General features: G+C 47.2%; 1 protein-coding gene across 5 annotated transcripts in view; it reads right to left on the bottom strand.

Moving 5' to 3' along the window:
• LOC120986362 (hepatic lectin-like) overlaps positions 1–22,151 on the bottom strand; it is a 37,308-nt gene extending 15,157 nt beyond the window's left edge. Inside the window, exons 1-3 of one of the 5 annotated variants that reach the window (XM_040414889.1) lie at positions 22,039–22,151; positions 21,635–21,938; positions 6,049–6,156 (exon numbers count right to left, since the gene is read on the bottom strand). In XM_040414889.1, coding sequence (XP_040270823.1) covers positions 6,049–6,156; positions 21,635–21,719 — 193 coding nt within the window. In that variant the 5' untranslated portion in view covers positions 21,720–21,938; positions 22,039–22,151. Of the gene's footprint in view, positions 1–6,048; positions 6,157–21,634 lie in introns of all 5 variants that reach the window. The other 4 variants (XM_040414890.1, XM_040414893.1, XM_040414892.1 and 1 more) reach the window with 4 other exon arrangements.
• Between the last annotated feature and the right edge of the window lie 3,665 nt (positions 22,152–25,816).

Genomic DNA, 25,816 nt, shown 5'->3' with positions numbered 1-25,816 from the left:
GCTGAGGTGGCGCTAGAGTCCAAAACTGTGGAAGTTGACGCATCCGAGGTTGGGGTAGGAGCGGTCTTGTCGCAGGGTCCTTCACCCAGTAAATGGCACCCATGTGCATTTTTCTCTAAGAAGCTCTCGACTGCTGAAAGAAATTTGGACGTGGGTAATAGGGAATTGCTGGCCATTAAGTTGGCTTTTGAAGAATGGCGTCATTGGTTGGAAGGAGAAATCCATCCTATTACTGTGCTTACTGATCACAAAAATCTGGCTTACTTTGAGTCGGCTAAATTACTGAACCCAAGACAGGCCAGATGGTCATTGTTTTTTTACCAGATTTAATTTCATTGTCACCTATCGCCCTGGGGTTAAGAATGTCAAGGCTGATGCTTTGTCGCGTAGCTTTCCTGGGGAGGTGATTCGGAAGATCCTGGTCTGATATTGTCCGAAGGGGTAGTTATATCCGCCCTATATCCCAACCTGGAGGCAGAGGTGTTGGAGGCTCAGGGAGATGCACCAGATTCTTGTCATCCGGGGAAGTTGTTTGTTCAATCTGAATTTCGTGACAAGGTGTTTCAGGAACATCACTGTACTGTTCTCGCAGGACACCCTGGGAGCAGATCCACGGTTGATCTCATATCTCGTAGATTCTGGTGGCCGGGGTTGTGTACGTGTGTTGAGGACTATGTCTCAGCCTGTAGTACTTGTGCACGTTCTAAGGTGACACATACTCAACCTTCCGGGTCTTTGCTTCTGCTGCCCATCCCCTCCAGACCATGGACTCATTTATCCATGGATTTTATCACAGATTTACCTAATTCTTCAGGGAAAACTGTGATTCTGGTTGTTGTTGATCGATTTAGTAAGATGGCGCATTTTATAGCATTAACAGGTCTTCCCAATGCTAAAACTCTTGCACAGGTGTTTGTTGACAACATCGTGAAACTACATGGTATTCCCTCTTGGGGTACAATTGTCCTTCTCTTCGGCCTTTTATCCTCAGTCGAACGAACAGACCGAACGCACGAATCAGAATCTGGAGACTTATTTGAGATGTTTGGTCTCTGAGAACCAGGATGAGTGGTCTTCGTTCTTGGCTTTGGCCGAGTTTGCTATAAATAACCGTAGACAGGAGTCCACTTATAAGTCGCTGTTCTTTGGGGCATATGGGTTCCACCCGCAATTTGGCACTTTTTCTGGTACTGAGACTTCTGGTGTACCGGAAGAGGAAATATTTTCCTCTTCTTTGTCATCTATCTGCGGAAAATTCAAAATAATCTGAAAAAGATGAGTAAGAAGTATAAACGCGTGGCTGACGACAAGAGACGTATGAGTGGTCCGGACCTGAGAGTGGGTGATTCTGTGTGGCTGTCCACAAGAAACATTAAGTTGAAAATACCTTCTTGGAAGTTGGGTCCAAGGTTTATTGGTCCATATAAGATCACTGCCGTGATCACTTTCGTCTTGAGCTTCCTCAAGCTTTGAAGATTCATAACGTGTTTCATAGGTCGTTGCTGAAGAGATATGTTGAACCTGTTGTGCCGTCCTCCTTGCCCCCCGCTCCTGTCATGGTGCACGGTAATTTGAAATCGCCAAGGTAATTGACTCCCGAGTTCTCCGTAGATCCCTCCAGTATCTCGTGCACTGGAGGGGTTACGGACCTGAGGAGAGGATGTGGGTCCCAGCGACCGACATTAATGCTAATCGTCTGGTGAGGGCCTAACACAGAGCTCATCTGGAGAAAATCTGTCCTGGGTGTCCGGAGGCCAGCTGTAGAAGGGGAGGGGGGGGGGGGGTACTGTCACGGTCACTCCCAGGCTAGGTGTTAGAAGGTCGGAAAGGCTGTCTGCACGTGATGTCATCTGACAGCCTCTTTTAATTTCACTTTGTTGTTGATGGTAATGACCACACCTCTAGTCAGGTGCAGCATAGTGGTCATTACTATTTAAGTCCGGCTACTCCCTTGACTCCTTGTGGTGTATAGCTTCATTTGCAAGTGGAAGAGCTGGTGTATGTTGTCTCCTCTGGTGTTCCTGCTCTTTCATCTACTTCAGTTAAGTGTCTCATTCCTTTGTTATTGTTTTGTGTTGTTTCCCTGCCTCCTGTTATCTGGTCTGAGTCAAGAGCCCTGTTCCTTCAGCTTAAGGAACGGGTCGTCTTTGGGCCCTATCACTACTTCAGGGCATAACAGGGTAGTCAGGCTTTAGGTTCCAGTGAATGAACGGTCCTACCACTGAGGTCCGTTCATTCGGTTAGCAGTCAGGGCTAGGGTTAGGATTCATTAGGTGGTGACCCTTTTCCTCTCCCTAGCCATATACCCCCCCCCCCCCTTGTGTTTAGTGTGGGGTTCTCTCCCACACCTCATCGTGACAGGTTAGCAGACGCAGTGTAGAGGCAAGGAACCAGGTTGTAAATCAAACTTTAGTGTTTTATTCACACTCAGCAAAACATAACAATGTTCACCCGGAATCCTAGGTGTCAGTTGACACCCGGCTGAATGCTCAGCCACAGAAAAGTTCACTGGTAGGCTTCCAGGCACCCTGCATGCCTGTTTGCAGTCTTCAGCCTTCAGCACAGAGGATTCCACAGCTTCACTGTCAGATGGAGGTAGATCCACACCACCTGATAGTGCTGACTACTTTATAAGTCTGCCAAGAACCGGCCTGGAACGTGGGAAGCAGCCACCCACCCAGTACTTTTGACTACTCCCAGTAAAAGCCATCCTGGATCAGCTTTACAGCCATACTAAACAGGCATAATAAACAGCTGAAGTGTCAGACTGCAATCTGCAATAATGACACATGAGAAAAAATGGCTCTTACCTCACCGAGGCCAGGAACCTCAGTGACACATATCGACCATCAGTGACAGCCCCTTGTGCCTTCCTACAGGAGGTAACTCCAGGTTTTCACCTAAAGGTACAATTTTAGTGGTTACAACAGAAAGCGACGTGCTAAGACAGTTGTCTATGCAAAAATCACTCCAATCAAGAATCTGTCTCGCTTGCCAATCGATGGTACGGTTATGTTTGGATAACCACGGTAAACCTAGCACCAGGCAGACCCTCGAGCACGAAACATGAAATGGATTCTTGATGAGAATCTCCCACCTTTAGGCGAATGTCCTGTACAATACTTTTGTGAGTGCAGCGAAATCCATCGCGAACACAGAAATATTTTTGTCTAATGCGCTTGTAGTCAAACCACGATTACGGACGAATTGGCCATACACTAGGTTAACCCCTGCCCCACTGTCAATAAATACTTCAATTCCCACCGTTTTGGAGTCTAGCGCCACCTTGGCAGGCAGGAGAAATCGGGTACTACCGGTAAATCACAAAAGTACATTCTCAGATTCCACACCTACACCACCAAGAGTAAGAAGAGCACTAAATACATTAGTGCTCTCTCTTTTTCAACTTAATGTTTAACATAAGGACATACGTTAACAAAATGCCCCCTTTACAACAGAAAAAGCAGAGTCTTTTTTTAACCCTAACGTTTTTATCACCAAGTCCAGGAGTGACTTCTCCCAATTGCATTGGCTCATCATCAGACATGAGCTCAAGTGCCTCCCTACCCAAAGTGTCGGAAGAGGCTGTTTCCCCATATAATAGTGCGTCTCGAGCGAGAGAAACCTTAGATCTCTCCCTCAGGCGTCTATCAATACGTACAGCCAGAGACATGGCCGCCTCTAATGACTCTGGATATTCGATATTCGCCAATGCGTCCTTCAGGTTCTCGGATAACCCTTGACAGAATTGACTACGGAGGGCTGGGTCTTTCCACTCAGTATCAGTTTCCCATCTCCTAAATTCAGAGCAATAGGACTCCGCAGAACGCTCTCCCTGCCGTAAGCCACGCAACTTAGTCTTGGCCAGGGAGACCCGATCTGGGTCATCGTAGATAAGCCCCAGAGTTCAGAAAAATTAATCTACCGACCGGAGGGATTGTGATCCGGTCAGCAATGAAAAAGCCCAAGACTGAGCATCACCTTTCACTAACTAAATAATAATCCCCACTCTCACAGAAGAGTTAGGACGTAGTCTAAAAAAATTGTTTACACAACTCCCTGAACCGAACAAAGTTGTCACTTCCCCCGGAAAACCTATCCGGGAGAGTGACCTTAGGTTCTGGGCAGGCCTAGTTCCCGCTGCTGGAAGCCACCGCCTGTGGTCTCTGAAACTGAAAGACGGCCGTGCGGAGGTCAGCCACCTCCAAAGACAATCTCTGCATACAATCGACCAGTGCAGATACAGTATCCATCGCTGCACTGACACAAACAAAATGATGTTTTTTTAGGCGGTTGATAATGTCACGGGTAATGTCCATGGCACATATAGCTTAAAGGGGTTCTGCACTTTCATTTAACTGATGATCTCTCCTCTTGATAGATCATCAGCTTCTGATCGGCGGGGGTCCGACACCCGGGACCCTCGCCGATTAGCTGTTTGAGAAGGCAGCGGCGCTCCAGAAGCGCCGCGGCCTTCTCACTGTTTACCGCCGGCCCACTGACGTCACGACTAGTATCAACTAGCGTGGGCGGGGCTAAGCTCCATTCAAGTAAACAGAGCATAGCCCCACCCACGCTAGTTGATACCAGTCGTGACGTCACTAGGCCGGCGGTAAACAGTGAGAAGGCCGCGGCACTTCTGGACGCCGCTGCCTTCTCAAACAGCTGATCGGCGAGGGTCCCGGGTGTCGGACCCCCGCCGATCAGAAGCTGATGATCTATCCAGGATAGTTCATAAGTTAAATGAAACTGCAGAACCCCTTTAAATTATAAACTTTTATTCAAGGGGAATGGGAAAAATAAAAATCAAGCAAATAACGTTGTTGTGGGTAATGGGGAGGGGATAACACCAAATGACAAACAGAAGGAATAGACTGGAGTCTAGGCTTCAAAGCTAAGGGTGAGGGATGGTGACCTCCTAGGAATCCCTAGACCTCTCTCTGACTCCTGCCAGTATGAGTAGACCCTGAAGGTGGAAATACTCATACACCGAAACCTAGGCCCTGAAGACCCTGGAAGGCCCTAGGAATGGTGGCAGGGAATGAGACTACTGGTTCCTTCCCAGACGAAGGAACCAGCTTCTCCCTGAAGCCACACACAAGCTAACAACAAAATGCAAGACAAAATGCACTTAGCTTAAAGCAGAATGGAGGAGCAGGAGATTCAAAGGAACAACACACCAGCTCAACCAACTCCAGGAGAAAATATCAACTGTATGGTAAGCAGTGAGAGTCAGAACTAAAAAAGGCCTCAGTAATGACTACAAGCAGCACCTAACAAGAGGTGTGGCCATTACCAAACACAACACTGAATGGAAAAAACAGAGAGACTGTCAGATACCCTCACGTGCCTCCAGTCTCTCCGATCTTCTCACCTCTGTCATGGGAGGGACCGTGACAAACGTGTTGTCTTTATTCTGGAGGTCAGTACGATTACGGTAATATCATGTTTTATGTGTTTTGTTTTCTTATGCACAAAAAAATTTATTATTATATTCTGAGTGCTACAACACATCGAGGGAGCTGTTTTTCTTTTTGGCGGGGTGCAAGTTGTAGTTTTCATTGGTACCATTTTGGAGTACATTGGTCTTTTTGATAACTTTTTTTATACAGCTTATGGAAGGCAGAATGAAAAAAAAATATTCTGCAGTGTTCACTGTGTAGTATAATTGACTAACTTTTTTTTTATTTGACAACTTTAGTACAAAAAAATTCACTGTTTTAAAAGAAAAATCAAATTTGCTGTGCTGCAACTTTTTATTTTTACAATCAATGGAACTATGCAACTTTTTGATTGCTTTTTATTCCATGTTTTTGCCACCTGGGATGAACAAAAAACAGGAATTTTGGCATTGTATTTTTATTTTATACCATTCACCACACAACTTTATAAAAGGTATATAATAAAGACATTTACTGATAAAAATGCAATTTGGGGGTGGTTACGTTTTTTTTAAAACAAAAAAACTATGTATCTTTTTAATATATTTGTTAGTACATTACGCCACAGAATCACCTTGCAGATAATGTATGAACAAGAGTTACTAACTCTGAGAGTGGACAGTTGCAAAGAGGACAATAACCAGGATAAATGAAAGTGCCAGCAGTCCATATGTGATGATCACAGGTCTTTCCTTGAAGTACGACCTCATATCTCCTGTAAAAAGACCAGAAAAAGAAGGAACAAATGTAGTAGATGTCAACTCAAGCTTGCCAAGTTGTGAAGGTTGGCTCCCAGAAGAGAACAAGTTGCAACGTGCACAGCACACCCCCAGTGTTTTGCTGGCCATTTACCCACCCACTTTTCAGGCTCTACCCTTTTGAATGGGCCCCTCCCTCTTTTGTACAGTACCCCATTTTGAACTGGACCCTCCCCTTTGAATAGTGTCCTGTCCGCTCCATGCACTTTGGGCTCCGCGGCTGCATCCAACGATGCCGAATCCAGGTGCCACATAGAAAGATGTTTTCTTGGAGAAAGTAGCTCTCCAGGTTATGCCCTTCTGGCAGTCTGGAAGGTCTCTTCTTTTTACGAGAGCCTTTCAGACGTCTTGGGAGAGTTAGCAAGTACCACATGTGTAAACTCAGGGTCAGTATAGTTGCAACAGCAATCACATATTGTCAGTGAGTTCATAGAACTTTTTATTTTTTGTCACAAGTTAGTGGAAAATGATGATTTTTTTTTTTTTTCTTACAAAGTCTCATATTCCACTAACTTGTGACAAAAAATAAAAACTTCTATGAACTCACTATGCCCATCAGCGAATACCTTGGGGTGTCTTCTTTCCAAAATGGGGTCACTTGTGGGGTAGTTATACTGCCCTGGCATTCTAGGGGCCCTAATGTGTGGTAAGTAGTTTGAAATCAAAATCTGTAAAAAATGGCCGGTGAAATCCGAAAGGTGCTCTTTGGAATGTGGGCCCCTTTGCCCACCTAGGCTGCAAAAAAGTGTCACACATGTGGTATCTCCGTACTCAGGAGAAGTTGGGCAATGTGTTTTGGGGTGTCATTTTACATATACCCATGCTGGGTGAGATAAATATCTTGGTCAAATGCCAACTTTGTATAAACAAATGGGAAAAGTTGTCTTTTGCCAAGATATTTCTCAAAGGGAGACTTTGTGAGAAAATAAAAAAAATAAAAATTCTATGAACTCGCCATGCCCCTCATTGAATACCTTGGGGTGTCTTCTTTCCAAAATGGGGTCACATGTGGGGTATTTATACTGCCCTGGCATTTTAGGGGCCCCAAAGCGTGAGAAGAAGTCTGGTATCCAAATGTCTAAAAATGCCCTCCTAAAAGGAATGTGGGCCCCTTTGCGCATCTAGGCTGCAAAAAAGTGTCACACATGTGGTATCTCCGTACTCAGGAGAAGTTGGGCAATGTGTTTTGGGGTGTCATTTTTCATATACCTATGCTGGGTGAGAGAAATATCTTGGCAAAAGACAACTTTTCCCATTTTTTTATACAAAGTTGGCATTTGACCAAGATATTTATCTCACCCAGCATGGGTATATGTAAAATGACACCCCAAAACACATTGCCCAACTTCTCCTGAGTACGGAGATACCACATGTGTGACACTTTTTTGCAGCCTAGATGCGCAAAGGGGCCCACATTCCTTTTAGGAGGGCATTTTTAGACATTTGGATACCAGACTTCTTCTCACGCTTTGGGGCCCCTAAAATGCCAGGGCAGTATAAATACCCCACATGTGACCCAATTTTGGAAAGAAGACACCCCAAGGTATTCAATGAGGGGCATGGCGAGTTCATAGAATTTTTTTTATTTTTATTTTCTCACAAAGTCTCCCTTTCCGCTAACTTGGGACAAAAATTTCAATCTTTCATGGACTCAATATGCCCCTCAGCGAATACCTTGGGGTGTCTTCTTTCCCAAATGGGGTCATTTGTGGGGTGTTTGTACTGCCCTGGCATTTGAGGGTCTCCGTAATCATTACATGTATGGCCAGCATTAGGAGTTTCTGCTATTCTCCTTATATTGAGCATTCGGGTAATGCGATTTTTTTTTTCCGTTCAGCCTCTGGGCTGAAAGAAAAAATGAACGGCACAGATTTCTTAATTCGCATCAATCAATGTGGATGAAAAAATCTCTGCCAAAAAAAAAAAAAGGAGGGGAAAGGCGTCTGCCAGGACATAGGAGCTCTGCCCAACATCCTTACCCACTTAGCCCGTATGCCCTGGCAAACCAGATTTCTCAATTCACATCAATCGATGTGAATGAATAAATCATTGCCGGGATTTTTTATTATTTTTTTATATACAAAGTGTTTGCCAAAGTATATGAACACCGCTGCCTCCTCAGCTCATATGCCTCGGCAAACGTATCTTTTACTGCAGAGGAGAAATCTCGTCTTGCAGCGCCGCATACACCGACTTTTGTGTAATCTGACAGCAGCGCAATGCTTCTGTCAGAATGCACATCAGTGCTGCAGCTAGTCGATCGGTTGGTCCACCTGGAAGGTAAAAAAAAAAAAAAAGAAAAAACCAGGCTGCAACGCAATAAATTTATTAACTATATAATAACTTTTGAACATAACATATAAACTTTATTGAACTGGACGTTAACTGTTTTTGCTTACCAGTGTTTTTTTTTTTTTTTTTTTACCTTTATAGGACAAACCTCTCCTTCCCCATGGGACAATGTGCAAAGCGCAAATCGCCCAAAGATGTGGCGAAGTACATTATGCACTTTATCCCAGGTGAAAGGAGAGGTTTGCAGTAGCTGTGAGTAAAAGGGCCCTAATAGCCCTGTGTGCCTGTCCTGTGAGATGCAATCCCTATGCTAAGTGTACCTGTGTGTGGTACTTCCGGAAACACTCCCCTAAGCATAGGGCAGGGTGGTGAGGGCAGTCAGGACAGAAATAGCGGGTGTCATGCCTTATTCCACTCCTGCTACAGACACAACATTTTTTTCGGGGTGACGGTTGGGTTGAGGTACCAGGAACGACACTGGGGAAATGTCGCTCGTGTAGACGGCTCACTACACTGGTGGTTGGGGCCACGGAACCTCCTGGATACAGGAGGTTCTCGATGATCTCTTCCTGAAATTTGAGGAAGGATCGTGTTCTCCCAGCCTTACGGTAGAGAACAAAACTATTATAGGCAGCCAATTGAATTAAATATACAGACACCTTCTTATACCAGCGTCTGGTGCGTCGGGAAACTAAATAGGGAGCCAACATCTGGTCATTGAAGTCCACCCCTCCCATGAACGCATTATAGTCGTGGACTGAGAGGGGCTTTTCAATGACACGGGTTGCCCGTTCAATTTGTATTGTCGTGTCTGCGTGAATGGAGGAGAGCATGTAAACGTCACGCTTATCTCTCCATTTCACCGCGAGCAGTTCTTCGTTACACAAGGCAGCCCTCTCCCCCCTTGCAAGACAGGGAAACCCACGCGACTAGGTCGCACGGTGCCACAGCAGCCAATCTGTTCTAGGAACAAATGCCTGAAGAGGGGCACACTTGTGTAAAAATTGTCCACATAAAGATGGTACCCCTTGCCAAATAAGGGTGACACCAAGTCCCAGACTGTCTTCCCACTGCTCCCCAGGTAGTCAGGGCAACCGACCGGCTCCAGGGTCTGATCTTTTCCCTCATAGATCCGAAATTTGTGGGTATAGCCTGTGGCCCTTTCACAGAGCTTATACAATTTGACCCCATACCGGGCGCGCTTGCTTGGGATGTATTGTTTGAAGCAAGGCGCCCGGTAAAATGTATTAGGGACTCGTCTATGCAGATGTTTTGCTCAGGGGTATACAAATCTGCAAATTTCTGGTTGAAGTGGTCTATGAGGGGCCGAATTTTGTGGAGCCGGTCAAAAGCTGGGTGGCCTCTGGGACGAGAGGTGCTGTTGTCGCTAAAGTGCAGGAAACGCAGGATGGTCTCAAAAAGTGTCCTGGACATAGCAGCAGAGAACATGGGCATGTGATGAATCAGGTTCGTGGACCAATATGACCGCAATTCATGCTTTTTGGTTAGACCCATGTTCAGGAGAAGGCCCAGAAAATTTTTAATTTCGGAAACTTGGACTGGTTTCCACCGGAAAGGCTGGGCATAAAAGCTTCCCGGGTTGGCGGATATAAATTGAGTGGCATATCGATTTGTTTCTGCCACGACTAAGTCCAAGAGCTCCGCAGTCAAGAACAACTCAAAAAATCCCAGGGCCGAACCGATCTGAGCTGTCTCAACCCGAACTCCAGACTGGGCGGTGAAAGGGAGAACTACAGGTGCGGCTGAAGTTGGTGACTGCCAATTAGGATTTGCCAGGACCTCAGGGACTCTAGGGCTCTACGGGCCTGTCTTTGCGGTGGCTGCGACGGGGTAACTATTGCACGTGCCACCGTACCAGCTTCAACTGCCCTTCTGGTGCTCGCCACGTCACCATGTTGTACGGCAGTGCTGGTACTAGGTCCAGGAAGGGCTGCGCTGCTGGTGTATGCCTCACCACGTGATCCGGCAGCGCCAGCCCCACTCTGCTGCTCTTGAAACTGATCCTACACAACCTGTGGTCTAGCGACACGGGGCCGGGTACGCCTGGTGCTATCAGGGACCTCAACCTCCTCGTCCGAACTTTGGGTCAGACTGCCACTGCTTTCTACAGGTTCATATTCTGACCCGCTAGATTCGTCAGATGAGGGTTCCCATTCCTCATCTGACTGGGTCAGAATCCTGTAGGCCTCTTCAGAAGAATACCCCCTGTTTGACATTTGGACTACTAAATTTAGGGGTATTCCCTGAGACTACCCAAGAAAAAAAGCAAGCCTGTCTTACAAATGGGAGGCTAGCGAAGTACCGGAGGCCGCTGCGATTGATAAAAAATATCAAAACTGATTTTTTTATCGCCGCAGTGCTTGTAAAGTGATTGTGCAGTGATCAAAAAAAAATAATTTTTTTGTCACTGCGGTGGGGCGGGCGTGGGTGAACGCACGTGTGGGCGACCGATCAGGCCTGATCGGGCAAACACTGCGTTTTGGGTGGAGGGCGAGCTAAGGTGACACTAATACAATTATAGATCTGACTGTGATCAGTTTGATCACTTACAGATACTATAAAAGTACAAATGCTGATTAGCGATACGCTAATCAGCGAATCAGTGACTGCGGTGCGGTGGGCTGGGCGCTAACCGACGCTAACTACCTAACCAAGGGGCCTAAACTATCCCTAAAACCTAACAGTCAATACCAGTGAAAAAAAAAAAGTGACAGTTTACACTGATCACTTTTTTCCCTTTCACTAGGTGATTGACAGGGGGCGATCAAGGGGTTAATTGGGGTGATGGGGGTGATGGAGGGTGATCTGGGGCTAAGTGTGGTGTTTGGTGGGTACTCACAGTGATGTCTGCTCCTCTGCTGGAAGCAACCGACCAAAAGGACCAGCAGAGGAGCAGAGAAGCCATTTAACACCTTATATTTACTAATATGATGTGTTAGATGGCTTCTGATTAGTTTTTTTGAAAATCAGAAACCTGCCAGCAACGATCATTGGCTGGCAGGTTGCTGACAAAATACTCCTCTAACTTTTGCCGGCCCGCGATGCGCATGCGCGGGCCGGCTCTGACCGAAATCTCGCGTCTAGCGAGAGGACGCGTATATGTGTCCAGGAGGAATCAATCGACCACCTCCAGGACGCATCGCTGCGTTCGGCGGTCCGGAGGTGGTTAAGGAACTTTCTACCCTCTGCAGTTGACAAGGACCAATGACTCCAATTAATATCTTAGTAGTTAAAAAGCCCTGTCAACTTAGAAACACCAACTAAACCACAGTAATCAGTCTATAGTTTAAAGGACGCTGATTTCCCATCTATAATGTGCATGTTTATACTCAAATGGTCAGTGCAGCGCAGGGCCGGACTGTGAACTTAAAGTGGCCCTAGAAATACTACTAAAAGTGGCCTTGCTTTGTAGTCTAAATTGATGGAAAACAGGGCCAACGCAAGTAGGCATTAGGCAGGGCTAACAATACCATATTGTGGCACATTATAGCAGCCCAACAGAGCCAAAGACCACAGTCCATCACAAAATACTGCCACCAGCAGCACAAAATATTTCCACAAAAACGTCCACTAGCCGGTCATGAGGAGGGCTCAGGCGGACCCCTGGGCATCAGCCCACTGGGAAATTTCCTTGCAATGTCTATGGCTAATCCGCCCCTGGTGCAGTGCATGCTGGGAACGAGTCCTGGAGTCCTCTCCATTATGTGTGCGGTCAGGAGTCCTCTCAATACATGGAAAATAGCAGAGGACTGCGAGTGAGGATAAAGATGGAAATTACGGGCTAGAAATCGGAGTATTGTAAAGTATTCACTGATTTCTGTAGTGTAGTTGGGGTTTCAGAGGTAAAAGAGTCTCTTAATTATCTTTAAAGAGGACCTGTCACCACTCCTGACATGCCTGTTTTAATAGCTTCATGCATTCCCCATATAATAACAATTCTGCAGTATCTATTCTATGACTCTATGTTGTACCATCTCTCTATTATTTCTACTATAAGTTCTTAATGAATTGCTAGTGCAACGTGCCGGTCCACAGGGGAGAACACGTGAGGTTCACGGTGGGCCGAAAGGGTACAACAGTTCATCGGTTACTCATGGTCAGCAGATGCCTCCCGGGGCCAGCAGTGCTGTGAAGGGGAGAACAGCACTGCATTCTCCGGGGCACACTCTGATATGAGGGACACAGGCCAGATGGTGGCTGAGGTGCCCTTGGTGGTAACGTGGCTTTATGTGCTTATGGCTAGGTCCCTTTAGTCGTGACGCCAGTACCGTTGTGGTACAACAATGGTGAGAGTAGTAGTTGAATTAAGGAGTAAGACAGCAGTTGAATTCAAGTCACAACTTTTACTGTTTTGCTGGTTCTCATTAGCAGTGACATTCACAGATAACACCGTCTCTCTTGTATGCAGAGGTAATAAATTGTAATCAAAGGTAACAGGCTTTTTGTAGATAAGAAACTTCAGATTAAAGTTCAGTTGGCTGGTATCTAGCTCCTTGCCTTATTCTAATCCCAGTAACGGTGGTTTCTGATCCTACCTTCCACTTAAGTGACATAACAGATTGGCCTTTCTGTCTTCTATATACCGGTGAGGCTGCCTGTAGCTAGATTGTCCTACACTAAAGTCAAAGGAATCCATAAGCATAATAAGATGGCTGTTATCTTCCTTTGTATTTTCTGTAGTCAAAACACAATTTTCCACTTGTCCTCCTGGAGAGATAGACTGCAGAAGGAGGTCTCACCTTAGCCTTACTTCTTGGTCTAAAAACTTGGGAAAAGATCACTTGTCTCCTCTGGACCGGGGGTCCTCAGAGAGAGAGCTGAGGAGGGGGCCCTCTGTCCTTCCCCCTGCTCCTCACTCCTGCTACTCCATCTCCTCAACACACACACACTGAATAGAGATGGCCTTGCGGTTTGCCCGGCGGTCGTTTCACGGCGAACTTTGCGTGTTCGCGATTCGCCGAACATATGGAGATATTCGCGGCCGCCATATTCTTTTACATTGTGTGGAACATTGACCCATGACGCATCCCTCAGGTGGTACAGGACAGCCAATTGAGATGTTTCAGCACATGGACATACCCCCTACCTTATAAATAAACCTGATCTGGCCGCCATTTTACATTCAGTGTTTTGCCAGTGTAGGGAGAGGTTGCTGTGTGGAGCAGGGACAGACTGTTAGGGACACCAAACACTAGCTATTAGGGCCACAAAAGTCATTTTAAGGACTGGTATAGGTGTGCTATCGATAGGTGTGATACACAGAGGGGTGCGATATAGTTTTAATATACTTTTATGAGTCAAAAACACATAGATCTTTATAGTGATCACCTGGAAGTCAGGGGCCTAGGGGCTTACTAGGGCCAGTTTTATATAGGGTAAGGTTCCGGACGGGGTCGCTCTTATCAGGGCGGCTGGTCTGTGGTAAGGCTATCAGGGCCAGAATAGCACCCCCTGTAGGGCAATATCAGGGACAGTTCTTTGCCCACCCTGTCCTTCAATACCACATCATCATCTAGCCCAGGGATAGATGTTTTTTGCTTTCCCTTCGGGATTCATGGATGTGCACTGGAACCCCCCCCCCGGATTGTGGTAGGACATATGGTTTCTGATTTGGTGCCGCCGAGCACTTGTTATTGCCTACCACATCTATGCTTTTTGCTCAACTTTAATCATTTCATTTATTTTCATTTTGAGGGATATTTTTTTCCATTCACACGTCTGCAAAATGAGTCCGCATCTGTTGCGCAATTTTCCGCATCCGTGCTTCCGTTTCCGCAAAAAAATAGAACATGTCCTATTCTTGTCCGCAATTGCAGACATGATTAGGCATTTTCTATTATAGTGCCGGCGATGTGCGGTCCGCAAATTGCGGAATACACATTGCCGGTGTCCGTGTTTTGCGGATCCGCAAAACACTTACAGACGTGTGAATGGGCCCTCATAGTAACATTATTAAAGGTTACGTTTTATCTTTATGTATATTCTAATGGATTGCCTTCCTTGTACAGTGTTATAATATACTTTCTATGTTAGAAAGTATATTATAGTGCATTTGTATTGTGCGGCAGTTGTGTGTGGTTCTGCTGCGATACTGCAGGTATATAGAGCGACAAGCGTTATTGGAACAAATAATTTCTACTGGTGTAACATACCATTCGTCCCACAAAAAAACTGATTGAAGCGGGGTGTTATATACCAATATACTTTCTTTATAGTGCATTTGCGCATGCGAAAATTATATTGCCGATATTTCGCATTGAAAAAAATAACGAATGGAAATCGCAAATTCGAATAATACATCTGGTATGTCACTGTCCATGTTGTGGGACTATTTGTGCACTTCTAGTAATATGCACAGCCGACAGCAGAAGGAAGAGGATCGCGGTAGGCGAGGAGCGGTGGCGTCCAGGAGCAGAGAGGTAAGTGGTTTTTTATTTTATAAATAATGAGGCTGCTGGGGGCATAATGGAGGCTAAAGAGGCATAATGGGTATAATATATACACTGCTCAAAAAAATAAAGGGAACACAAAAATAACACATCCTAGATCTGAATTAATTAAAGGGACACTGACAGGCCAAAACAGCATATATAGTTAGATATATCACATTACAGGTCTTATACAGTCTTTTAAAAGCATATAAGTATCCCCCCTGTCCACCTTATAAAGAGCGAAATATAAAGTTTTATAACCTGCTTCTTCGGTCAGCAATCTGCCCAAGGGGCGGCGTTTCATGTGAAAATGCGCCCAGCCAGCCTTCCCAACTGCCATTTGAAGCCCCGCCCAGCTCATCAATATTCACTTCGCTGGGCGGCGGCTAGAACTCTCCCCAGTCCCGATCCTGCGCCTGCGCAATTCAATCCTCCGGGCATCGTTCATGCCCAATCTTCTGCGCCTGCGCCCCGCCGTGCCGTTAGATCGCTGGCTGGTGTGTGTACGCAGGCGCGATCTAACGGCACGGCGGGGCGCAGGCGCAGAAGATTGGGCATGAACGATGCCCGGAGGATTGAATTGCGCAGGCGCAGGATCGGGACTGGGGAGAGTTCTAGCCGCCGCCCAGCGAAGTGAATATTGATGAGCTGGGCGGGGTTTAAGAACGGCAGTTGGGAAGGCTGGCTGGGCGCATTTTCACACGAAACGCCGCCCCTTGGGCAGATTGCTGACCGGAGAAGCAGGTTATAAAACTTTATATTTCGCTCTTTATAAGGTGGACAGGGGGGATACTTATATGCTTTTAAAAGACTGTATAAGACCTGTAATGTGATATATCTAACTATATATGCTGTTTTGGCCTGTCAGTGTCCCTTTAAATATTATTCTGAAATACTTTGTTCTTTACATAGTTGAATGTGCTGACAACAAAATCACACAAAAAAAAAAATGGAAATCAAATTTTTTAACCCATGGAGGTCTGGATTTGGAGTCACACTCAAAATTAAAGTGGAAAAACACACTACAGGCTGATCCAACTTTGATGTAATGTCCTTAAAACAAGTCAAAATGAGGCTCAGTAGTGTGTGTGGCCTCCGCGTGCCTGTATGACCTCCCTTCAACGCCTGTGCATGCTCCTGCATGCTCCTGATGAGGTGGCGGACGGTCTCCTGAGGGATCTCCTCCCAGACCTGGACGAAAGCATCTGCCAACTACTGGACAGTCTGTGGTGCAACGTGACGTTGGTGGATAGAGCGAGACATGATGTCCCAGATGTGCTCAATTGGATTCAGGTCTGGGGAACGTGCGGGCCAGTCCATAGCATCAATGCCTTTGTCTTGCAGGAACTGCTGACACACTCCAGCCACATGAGGTCTAGCATTGTCTTGCATTAGGAGGAACCCAGGGCCAACTGCACCAGCATATGGTCTCACAAGGGGTCTGAGGATCTCATCTCGGTACCTAATGGCAGTCAGGCTACCTCTGGCGAGCACATGGAGGGCTGTGCGGCCCTCCAAAGAAATGCCACCCCACACCATTACTGACCCAATGCCAAACCGGTCATGCTGGAGGATGTTGCAGGCAGCAGAACATTCTCCACCGCGTCTCCAGACTCTGTCAGGTCTGTCACATGTGCTCAGTGTGAACCTGCTTTCATCTGTGAAGAGCACAGGGCGCCAGTGGCGAATTTGCCAATCTTGGTGTTCTCTGGCAAATGCCAAACGTCCTGCACGGTGTTGGGCTGTAAGCACAACCCCCACCTGTGGACGTCGGGCCCTCATATCACCCTCATGGAGTCTGTTTCTGACCGTTTGAGCAGACACATGCACATTTGTGGCCTGCTGGAGGTCATTTTGCAGGGCTCTGGCAGTGCTCCTCCTGTTCCTCCTTGCACAAAGGCGGAGGTAGCAGTCCTGCTGCTGGGTTGTTGCCCTCCTACGGCCTCCTCCACGTCTCCTGATGTACTGGCCTGTCTCCTGGTAGCTCCTCCATGCTCTGGTGTCACGGCTGAGGATGGGGGAAATCCTCAGCCGTGCGATGCCAGATGATGTTATGGCTGCTCGGCCAGGACAACAGGATAGGGAGCAGGTCACCTCCTAACAGCGTCCCTAACCTGACCCTAACTCCTAGCTGCACGGGCCAACCTTAAAGGTAGGAGGACCCGTGCGAAGGAACCTCGGATCCCTGTCTCACCCTCCGGCAGGTCCCTGGACTAGGAGTCAAGATAAGACAACCTGTTCCTTCTGAATACGGAGGAACAGGGGTCTCAATGGCCAAGCTGCAAGGAACAAGGGAACAAAAACAGACTTACGGATATGGCAGGCGAACTAAATAGTTCCACCTACCTGCCACAGCCTTGCTGACTGGATCCCTGTGCACACAGGAATCCAGATCCATAAGCTGCACAAAACAACATAAGAAAGTCCCAACAAAACATCACATAGACATCACACACAACATAACATAAAGTAAATGTGACATATGGTTTTATGAACCACAAGGGTGGCTCTCACAGGCAGTTGGAAAACACAGGAGGCTGCTATCAGCAAGCATGCTGAAGCAACCTCCTGAGCCCTGCCAAACACCAAGGCTATATAGGCCAAAGAGGCCACACCCAACGGTAAGACACACCCAGTGACAACACACACACTGGGAAGGGAGTTAACCCTTCCAGCACCAGAGAAGGGAAACACACACTACATAAAGGAAAAGTGCACACCATAACATACCACACGGTGCACACCACACACACACCTAACAAAAGGTTGCTAGGTGTGACCGCATGCCAGAGCAGCAAGCTGCCTAAGAACGCTCAGGCTGCTCTGCTGCAAAATGCAACACTGGTTGCCCGCGGCAACCACAAGTGAGGCCACAGACAAGCGGCCCTCACCCGTGGTTGAACGCCCATACACAACCGCAGACAACCGCATGCGGTAAGAGGAGTCACGGTCATGGGCATGGCCGTGACACTCCCACCCCTCAAAGCCCCCCCACCAAAAAAAAGGAAACTGGTGAGGAACTCACACAAGGGGATGGGAGAAGGAGACGTCCACTCTCATGACATGATTCCCAGGGGGTCACTGTCAGCTGCATCCTCTCCCAGCTCACACTAGCCAGTCCGACGAGGCCTGCAGCCCGCACCAGCGACAAGGAATGGAACCACAGAGAGTGGACGAGGGGACTCTCCACTCACGTCCCCACTCCAGTCGCTGCCAGCAGACAGTCCTAACCAGCACGCAGCCGGACCACTTACGGAGTGCTGCCAGCAGACGACCAGAGATGAGAACATGGAGAGGGACGAGGGATCCCCAACACGGACACGGAAGGTAAGGTGGCGGGGAATAAGCCACCAACCGTGCCGTTAACGGAGAACCCCCAGGAACGCTCTCCCTCCGGAGAACGCGCATGCAGGCCACAAACAGATGTCACTGCATGCTGCACCCTCTTTCGAAGGTATGCATACCGCATACCAAACAAACACCACGTGTAACTAAAATCAGGGGGAACGCCAAACGAGGCAACGATGATGGCGGGGAAAGCCACTCACCGCGCCGTCAGAGGCGAAACCCCCAGAACGCTCTCCCTCCGAAGAGCGCGCATGTACCCCTTCCGCAGAGGGCGGTACATGCTTCACCCTCTTTCGAGGGAATGCATACTCCCACCCCTCAAAGCCCCTCCCAACAACAAAAGGGGAAAGTTGGTGAGGCATAAGAAACAGTGGGAGGGGGGGAGGGGAAAGACAAACAAAAGGGGACACCAACACGGACAACGGTGAGCGAGGAATGGCGGGGAATGCCACTCACCGCGCCGTAAATGGTGAGCCCCATAACGCTCTCCCTCCGGAGAACGCGCATACACCCCATCCGCAGATAGCGGTGCATGCTTTACCCTCTTTCGAGGGAAGACCATGTGAGGAGCCTTTGTGGTTCATACTGTCACGGCTGAGGATGGGGGAAATCCTCAGCCGTGCGATGCCAGATGATGTTATGGCTGCTCGGCCAGGACAACAGGATAGGGAGCAGGTCACCTCCTAACAGCGTCCCTAACCTGACCCTAACTCCTAGCTGCACGGGCCAACCTTAAAGGTAGGAGGACCCGTGCGCAGGAACCTCGGATCCCTGTCTCACCCTCCGGCAGGTCCCTGGACTAGGAGTCAAGATAAGACAACCTGTTCCTTCTGAATACGGAGGAACAGGGGTCTCAATGGCCAAGCTGCAAGGAACAAGGGAACAAAAACAGACTTACGGATATGGCAGGCGAACTAAATAGTTCCACCTACCTGCCACAGCCTTGCTGACTGGATCCCTGTGCACACAGGAATCCAGATCCATAAGCTGCACAAAACAACATAAGAAAGTCCCAACAAAACATCACATAGACATCACACACAACATAACATAAAGTAAATGTGACATATGGTTTTATGAACCACAAGGGTGGCTCTCACAGGCAGTTGGAAAACACAGGAGGCTGCTATCAGCAAGCATGCTGAAGCAACCTCCTGAGCCCTGCCAAGCACCAAGGCTATATAGGCCTAAGAGGCCACACCCAACGGTAAGACACACCCAGTGACAACACACACACTGGGAAGGGAGTTAACCCTTCCAGCACCAGAGAAGGGAAACACACACTACATAAAGGAAAAGTGCACACCATAACATACCACACGGTGCACACCACACACACACCTAACAAAAGGTTGCTAGGTGTGACCGCATGCCAGAGCAGCAAGCTGCCTAAGAACGCTCAGGCTGCTCTGCTGCAAAATGCAACACTGGTTGCCCGCGGCAACCACAAGTGAGGCCACAGACAAGCGGCCCTCACCCGTGGTTGAACGCCCATACACAACCGCAGACAACCGCATGCGGTAAGAGGAGTCACGGTCATGGGCATGGCCGTGACATCTGGACACTACGCTGACAGACACAGCAAACCTTCTTGCCACAGCTCGCATTGATGTGCCATCCTGGATAAGCTGCACTACCTGAGCCACTTGTGTGGGTTGTAGACTCCGTCTCATGCTACCACTAGAGTGAAAGCACCGCCAGCATTCAAAAGGGACCAAAACATCAGCCAGGAAGCATAGGAACTGAGAAGTGGTCTGTGGTAACCACCTGCAGAACCACTCCTTTATTGGGGGTGTCTTGCTAATTGCCTATAATTTCCACCTGTTGTCTATCCCATTTGCACAACAGCATGTGAAATTGATTGTCACTCAGTGTTGCTTCCTAAGTGGACAGTTTGATTTCACCGAAGTGTGATTGACTTGGAGTTACATTGTGTTGTTTAAGTGCTCCCTTGATTTTTTTGAGCAGTGTATATATATATATATATATATATATATATTGTGAGACAGTGACAGGTCTCACGCAGGTTAGAGGCAAGGAAGGGGTGGATAGCGCGGTCCACACCCCTGTTCCACCACAGGTGAGACAAGCTGGAGGTAATCAGGCTGGCATAAGGCACCTCCCAGAGTGTCAGAAAGGGGGGAGTGTGTTACCTGTAGACAGAGGCCTGGAGGCTCTGTCTGTGTGGTCTCAGCTGGGCAAGGCTGAGGGACCACGAGGCTAAGTGACAGCCTGGAATTTGGGGGACGCAGTGACGCCTGTGGTACAAGGGCCACAAGGTCAGAGTCGGGAGGACTGCTGGACCACAATCCCCCAAAGGGACTTGCATTTGCTACAGCCTGGAGGCTGCTGGGCTAGCTGAGAAAGCTGCATGTTATAACCGTGTCTGAACAGCACTCTATAGGTGAGTCAGGGATTCTACCCTATGTTTAGTTAGAGCCCAGCCGGGCAGGTATTTGTTTTGTATTATGTTTGTTTTGCTAAGGTGCCAAATAAAAGCAAAGTTTGGACCTTAAACTTGGTGTCTGGCAAAGATATTTGTGTGAATGACCCCCGGAGAAGAGCTAACCCCTACAATATACACACACACACACACATACATACTGTGTGTGGGGGGGGGGGTTAGCTCTTCCCCGGGGGTCTTTCACACAAGTATCTTTGCCAGACACCAAGTTTAAGGTCCAAACATCGCTTTGTCACCTCAGCAAAACATACATAAATCATACAAAATAAACACCTGCCCGGCTGGGCTCTAACTAAACAAGGTATGTTCCTACCTTACTGAAAACACTGTTCGCACACGCTAATTACAAGTGGCTTTCCCAGCCCAGTGTCCCACAGCCGCTTGGCTGTACAGAGCCCTGTTCACACACTGTCTCACATCCAGTACCTTTATGGGGGAGTGTGGCCCAGTAGTCCCTCCAACTCCGGCCTCGTGACCCTGGCGTCACGGCGTCCCCCAATGCTCCAGCTAGCACCTAGCCTCATGATTCCTAAGCCAGCCCGGCTGAGACCACTAATACAGAACCTCCAGCAGGACCCTGTTGCACAACGAATCTCCTTCCCCTAGACTGACACCCTGGGAGGTGCTTTATGCCAGCCCGAGCACCTCCAGCTGGTCTCACCTGTGGTGCCTCTCACCTCTGTGAGATCTGTCACTATCTCACAATACACATGCACGCGCGGTGTGTGTGTTTGTGCTTTAGGGTGCACACCTATGGAAATAAGTGACCAAATCTCTGAAGTGTGATTACACTTACACATACTAGAGCATAGATGTAACAGATATGAGCACTATCTTATTATGCTACATGTAAAGAAGGTAAAGAAATGACACCAGTACCTGATCTCTGCTTGTCCATCAGTCCCTCCTGCTTTGCACTGTACTCAGAGTCCATACTTCTAGATGAAATGCTGACTATATGCATTCTCTGTTTTTATACTAAAATCTGCTGAAATAATAGGAAATGATGAGACAATACATTTACTAGAACATTGTTTCATTGGAAGTCACGCTCTTCCACAAATGCTACTTTATTGACCTGTTTGTGGCTGCCAGCAGTTCTTAGGGAATTCAGAAACTTTCCTCAGTTCGGAGCATTGTGTACTCTCAGCAGCACTGAAGAATTGCCATATTTAAAGTGTAACTGTCATGTTTTCAGAAAAAATGTAAATTAAATACATTTTAGCATATGTTACTGCTGCAGCAGCATTATGCATAAAGCAATCTTTAGTTTGTTCACATACCACTGTTTTCCTTGAGGTTTTCCTTTAGTTTTGTCTGTTTTGGACCTTACAATAAGAGGATCTTCTCAAGATGGCTCCTCTGCCAGTTCTCTGAGGCCAAAACTGCCTTCCCACAGTTCACATACACACTTGCCTTAGCCAGAAACTCCCTGGCAGCCAATCAGATTGGATTACTGAGAGACACGCCTCCTCACTCTGAAGCCTAATGCAGGCATACAATCTGGAGGACCACCCCTCTGTCTTCTGTTTACACTAAAGGGAAGACAGACAAGCCCTAGCAATGGTCTTTTAAGGGAGCAGTGGAAAGGGGCAGGGGACATTAATGAAACCTGTTATTATAAGGTAATTACAGATCTTTTGACAATCATTGACAGACTAAATCAAGTATACATGCCTAGCTCTAATAAACTAGCAAAAAAATATTAAAGTTACACTGATTCTCATTTACTAAAACTGACTTTCGGAAAGACAGCCTAGGACTAGACCTCAGCTCAAGCTGCCGGATCGGATGTAATATCAGTATATAGCAACACTAACATCTTCAGGTAAGATTTAGCAGGTTCCTTATGGCTTTCCCCAAACAGTTTAAAAAAAAATGGGCAGTTCATGGAACTGGGGAAAGACGGATGCCAGATTGGACATAGAATAAACATGCAAGGGCTGGTGGGTGCAAGGGAGCCCTGCTAGGCTACCACATTGTTCTGCAGGAGTCAGGCCTGGCAAGATGATTCCAAATATGGCCTGCATCGTGCATGATGGCTAGGGAATAGGGGCAGGTGAGTTATAAAATTTTGAGGGTGCTATTTATGGCACTTACTTTTGGGGGCAGTATGTGGGGTTCTGTTATTTTTTGGGGGGGAGGGGCAGTACATGTGGCACTATTTTGAAGGCTACAATGGCACTTATTTTTGGGGAACTATGTATGGCACAGATCTGAGGAAGTACTATGTCTAGTAATATATGCAGATGGCACCATTATTTTTCATGGGACACAGCATATGTCACTATTAAATTCAGGGGCACAGTGTGTGGTAGTATTATATGTAAGAGAGCACAGTGTGTGTATTAAATTTAGGGACACAGTGGGGGGCGGAGCCTGGCCGCTGGAGAAGATGGCAGCTTGAAGCCACAGCTCCTCTGTGCACTATAGACCCGAAAAAAGCAAGTGACCGGTGTTTGGGTATAGGGCTAGGCCGTTGTTTAAGTACTCTATCCCCGATTACAACTCTCCCCCCACCATTAATTATACGATCGCTGGTATTAGCATAGATCATTTTGGGGACTTTGGGCCTAGAGCCTGTACAGAGTTCCTGGAGGTCAAGATCCGGTATTGACTTGGACCGGCCCCAGTGTATCTAGGAACTCCAGATCTCTATATAGTTTGGTTAAAGGTTTATTTTATATCCTCCCATCCTACCCCTACCCTCTTGTCTACTTTACCTCCCTCTCTTTCTTGAGACTAGGACCTTCTGATCCCCTAGCCTCTCCCTAAGTCCCGTACCTGTAGTGGCACATACCTCTGACTTTCACTGTCACACACTAGGAGTGTATCTCACCGGGGACACAGGTGGTGGATATTTTGCTTACTACTTTTAACATCAAGGGATTGAATTCCACCAATAAGAGGGGTCAACTTGCACTTACCTTACGTAAGCTTAATTCCCAAATAATACTCCTACAGGAGATCCATTTTAAGCAAGGTAGGATCCCGAAACTACCCCTACAACCATTTAGACAATGGTTCCATAGTTGGCATCCTTCTTCCGCATCCAAAGGCGTTGCCATTGCTTTCCACCACACGGTACCTTTTGTACTTCATCAGCAGCTAGCGGATGCGGAGGGCAGGATGCTACTTCTAAAAGGGGACATAGCCTCTTAGAAAATTACTTTTGCCAATCTTTATGCCCCCAATGCCTCCACGGTGATCTGGCTTCTGAAAGCTCTGGACACCCTGAAGGTATTTGCAGAAGGCCCAGTTGTGATAGGAACAGATCTTAATCTAGTACTCAATCCACCTATAGACTCTTCGTCGGGCAAATCCCATATCTCACAAGGTCATCTGGGTAAACTACACAAGAAACTACGAGAGCTGAATCTCATCCAGCGACTAGATCACATTTTAATTTCTACTTCTCTCCTACCGTTTTGCAGTATGTCTAGGATAGGATCTATTACGAATTTGGACCACACCCCCTGTGTGGCATCTATCACCCTGACCTCCCTGCCCCGCAGAAATTAGAATTGGAGACTAAATGAATCACTTCTAAATAACCCCCAGCACTGCAAGCAGTTCAAGGATACACCATCTTCTTACTTCTCCCTCAACGTCACACCTGATTGTAAGTACCCAATAGTATGGGAAGCATTTGTGAGAGGGACCTTTATTGCACTCTAAGGTAAAGAGGCATCAGCAAAAAGCTATTGACTCCATATTAGCACAAATTGCAGCCATAGAACGAATACATAAAATATCAGCTAGCACTGCGCCACAGTCAGATCTGGTGAACCTTAAACTGGAGTTAAAGACTCTCCTATCACAGACAGTGGCGAAACATATGCTCTACTTCCAACACAAAATATATGCCCATGGGATCAAGGGAACTAAGATGATGACCTCACTGTTGAAAAAAGCTAAACAGACATCCTATATTCCTAAGATTTTAGGGAAGGATCATCTTGACACACCTGCAATTGCTAAATCCTTCCAAGAGTTTTACTGGGCCCTATACAACCTTAATAAGGGAGCAGAAAGAAACCCTTAACAAAATAGAACAAATGATGGTGTTCTTAAAATCCCTTTATTTGCCTTCACTTTCACCAGAGATGGGAACTCACCTGATTAGACAGGTTACCCAGGAGGAGGTGTGAGCAGTAATTCACAGCTTTGCCCCCAGGAAAAGCCCAGCCCCGGACGGGTTTTCATTGATATACTACAAGAAGTTTCAGGAAGTTCTACTTCCCCATCTCACAGAGGTCTGTAATAGACTAATGAGAGGGGAACCTTTCCTCAGACAATCACAGGAATCATGTGTCATACTTATACCTAAGGAAGGAAAGGACCCATTGTGTTGCGGCAGCTACAGACCCATTTCATGTCTGAACATTGGCTTAAAAATATGGTCTAAAATATTGGCCATTAGATTGGGTTCTGTCCTTCTGCTGCTCATAGGGTATGAACAGTCACCGCCGCAGACCTGTGGCAGGGGATAAGAGACCAGATTGAGCTGTGGCTCCTGCCACTCAACCTACAACCAGGCATGGTTGTGTCTGATAATGCCCGTAACTTGGTGGCGGCTTTGAAGCTCGGCAAGCTCACACACATCACATTCCTAGCCCACATCTTCAACTTAGTGGTTCAGCGGTTTCTCAAAATCTACCCCAATTTGCCTAAGCTACTGGTGAAGGTGGGCCCCATGCGTGCCCATTTCCAAAAGTCATCGACAGCTTCCGCCGGTCTGTCAACGCTGCAGCAGCGCTTGCAATTGCCAGCTCATCTACTGTTGTGCGACGTGAGCACGCGCTGAAACTCCAAGTTCCACATGTTGGCCAGGCTTTCAGTGACGTTCAGTGACTGAACTGAAGACATCCTGATGCATCCTGAATGGATTTCTCTCCATTCAGAATGCATAGGGATGAAACTGATCAGTTATTTTCCGGTATAGAGCTTCTATGACGTAACACAGTGCCGGAAAAGAAAAACGCTAGTGTGAAAGTACCCTTAGGAGGGCAGCCTTAGTCCATTAAGAAACCCCAGACTATCCTGTAAGGTTGTGGTTGG

The sequence above is a fragment of the Bufo bufo genome, chromosome 1, assembly GCF_905171765.1.
Source record: "Bufo bufo chromosome 1, aBufBuf1.1, whole genome shotgun sequence".
Taxonomy (NCBI): domain Eukaryota; kingdom Metazoa; phylum Chordata; class Amphibia; order Anura; family Bufonidae; genus Bufo; species Bufo bufo.
The sequence above is the reverse complement of the archived record's forward strand: the minus strand, read 5'-3'. Positions and strand labels throughout refer to the sequence as shown.